This window comes from Octodon degus, unplaced genomic scaffold (genome assembly GCF_000260255.1).
Source record: "Octodon degus isolate 3935 unplaced genomic scaffold, OctDeg1.0 scaffold00052, whole genome shotgun sequence".
Lineage (NCBI taxonomy): Eukaryota > Metazoa > Chordata > Mammalia > Rodentia > Octodontidae > Octodon > Octodon degus.
In genome coordinates, this window is record NW_004524628.1 from 13,359,051 (window position 1) to 13,359,744 (window position 694).

Consider the following 694-nt stretch of genomic DNA (forward strand, 5'->3'; position numbering starts at 1 on the left):
CCCACGGGAGCTGTCTGGAGCGCGGAGGACGGAAGCCAGGGCGGGAGGGCAACTGGACGCCACAGCAGAACAGGAGGAAGACGACAGGCGGAAAGGCGGGCGGCGGCGAACGGCGGGAGCAGTGATTGCGGCCCGCGCGGACCGGAAGCGGGCGCGACTGGGCGGGCGGGAGCCGCGACTCGGGGGACCGGAAGTGGGCGGGCCGGGGCGTGGCAGGGGCGTGGCTCCGCGCGGCGCCTGGAGGAGCGAGGTGTCCCGGGCCGCAGTCTTCGGGCGTCGGCCCTGCGGCCCCTCCGACGCCAGCACGGACGCCAGCACCCTCGCCGGCGCGATGGGGCCGGGCTGAGCCGCCCGCCGGGAGCAGCCGCGTGGTGCAGATGGAGGGGCCGGCGGAGCCGAGCCCCGAGGCGGTGCTGGGCTTCCTCGCGGAACGCGGGGGCCGCGTCCGACACGCGGACCTGGTGGAGCGCTTCAGGGGCGCCCTGGGCGGCGAGCCCGAGCAGCGCGCCCGAGCCCGCGCGCGCTTCAAGGAGCTGGTCAACGCCGTGGCCACCGTGCGCACCGACCCCGCCGACGGCGCCAAGTACGTGCACCTGAAGAAGCGCTTCTGCGCAGGAGCCCCGGCGCCCGCCGACCCTCCCGACCCGGCCCCCGAGCCCACGCACGACCCGCCGGGCCCGGCCCCGGAGCCCGC

At 78.2% G+C, this 694-nt stretch overlaps 1 protein-coding gene across 1 annotated transcript in view; it reads left to right on the forward strand.

The window, feature by feature from the left end:
• Window positions 1-206: 206 nt before the first annotated feature.
• Window positions 207-694, forward strand: part of Sowahc (sosondowah ankyrin repeat domain family member C) — a 4,081-nt gene continuing 3,593 nt past the window's right edge. The window contains exon 1 of the mRNA XM_004633276.2: window positions 207-692. Within this exon, the coding sequence (XP_004633333.1) occupies window positions 378-692 (315 nt within the window). The 5' untranslated portion in view covers window positions 207-377. The remainder of the gene's footprint in view (window positions 693-694) is intronic.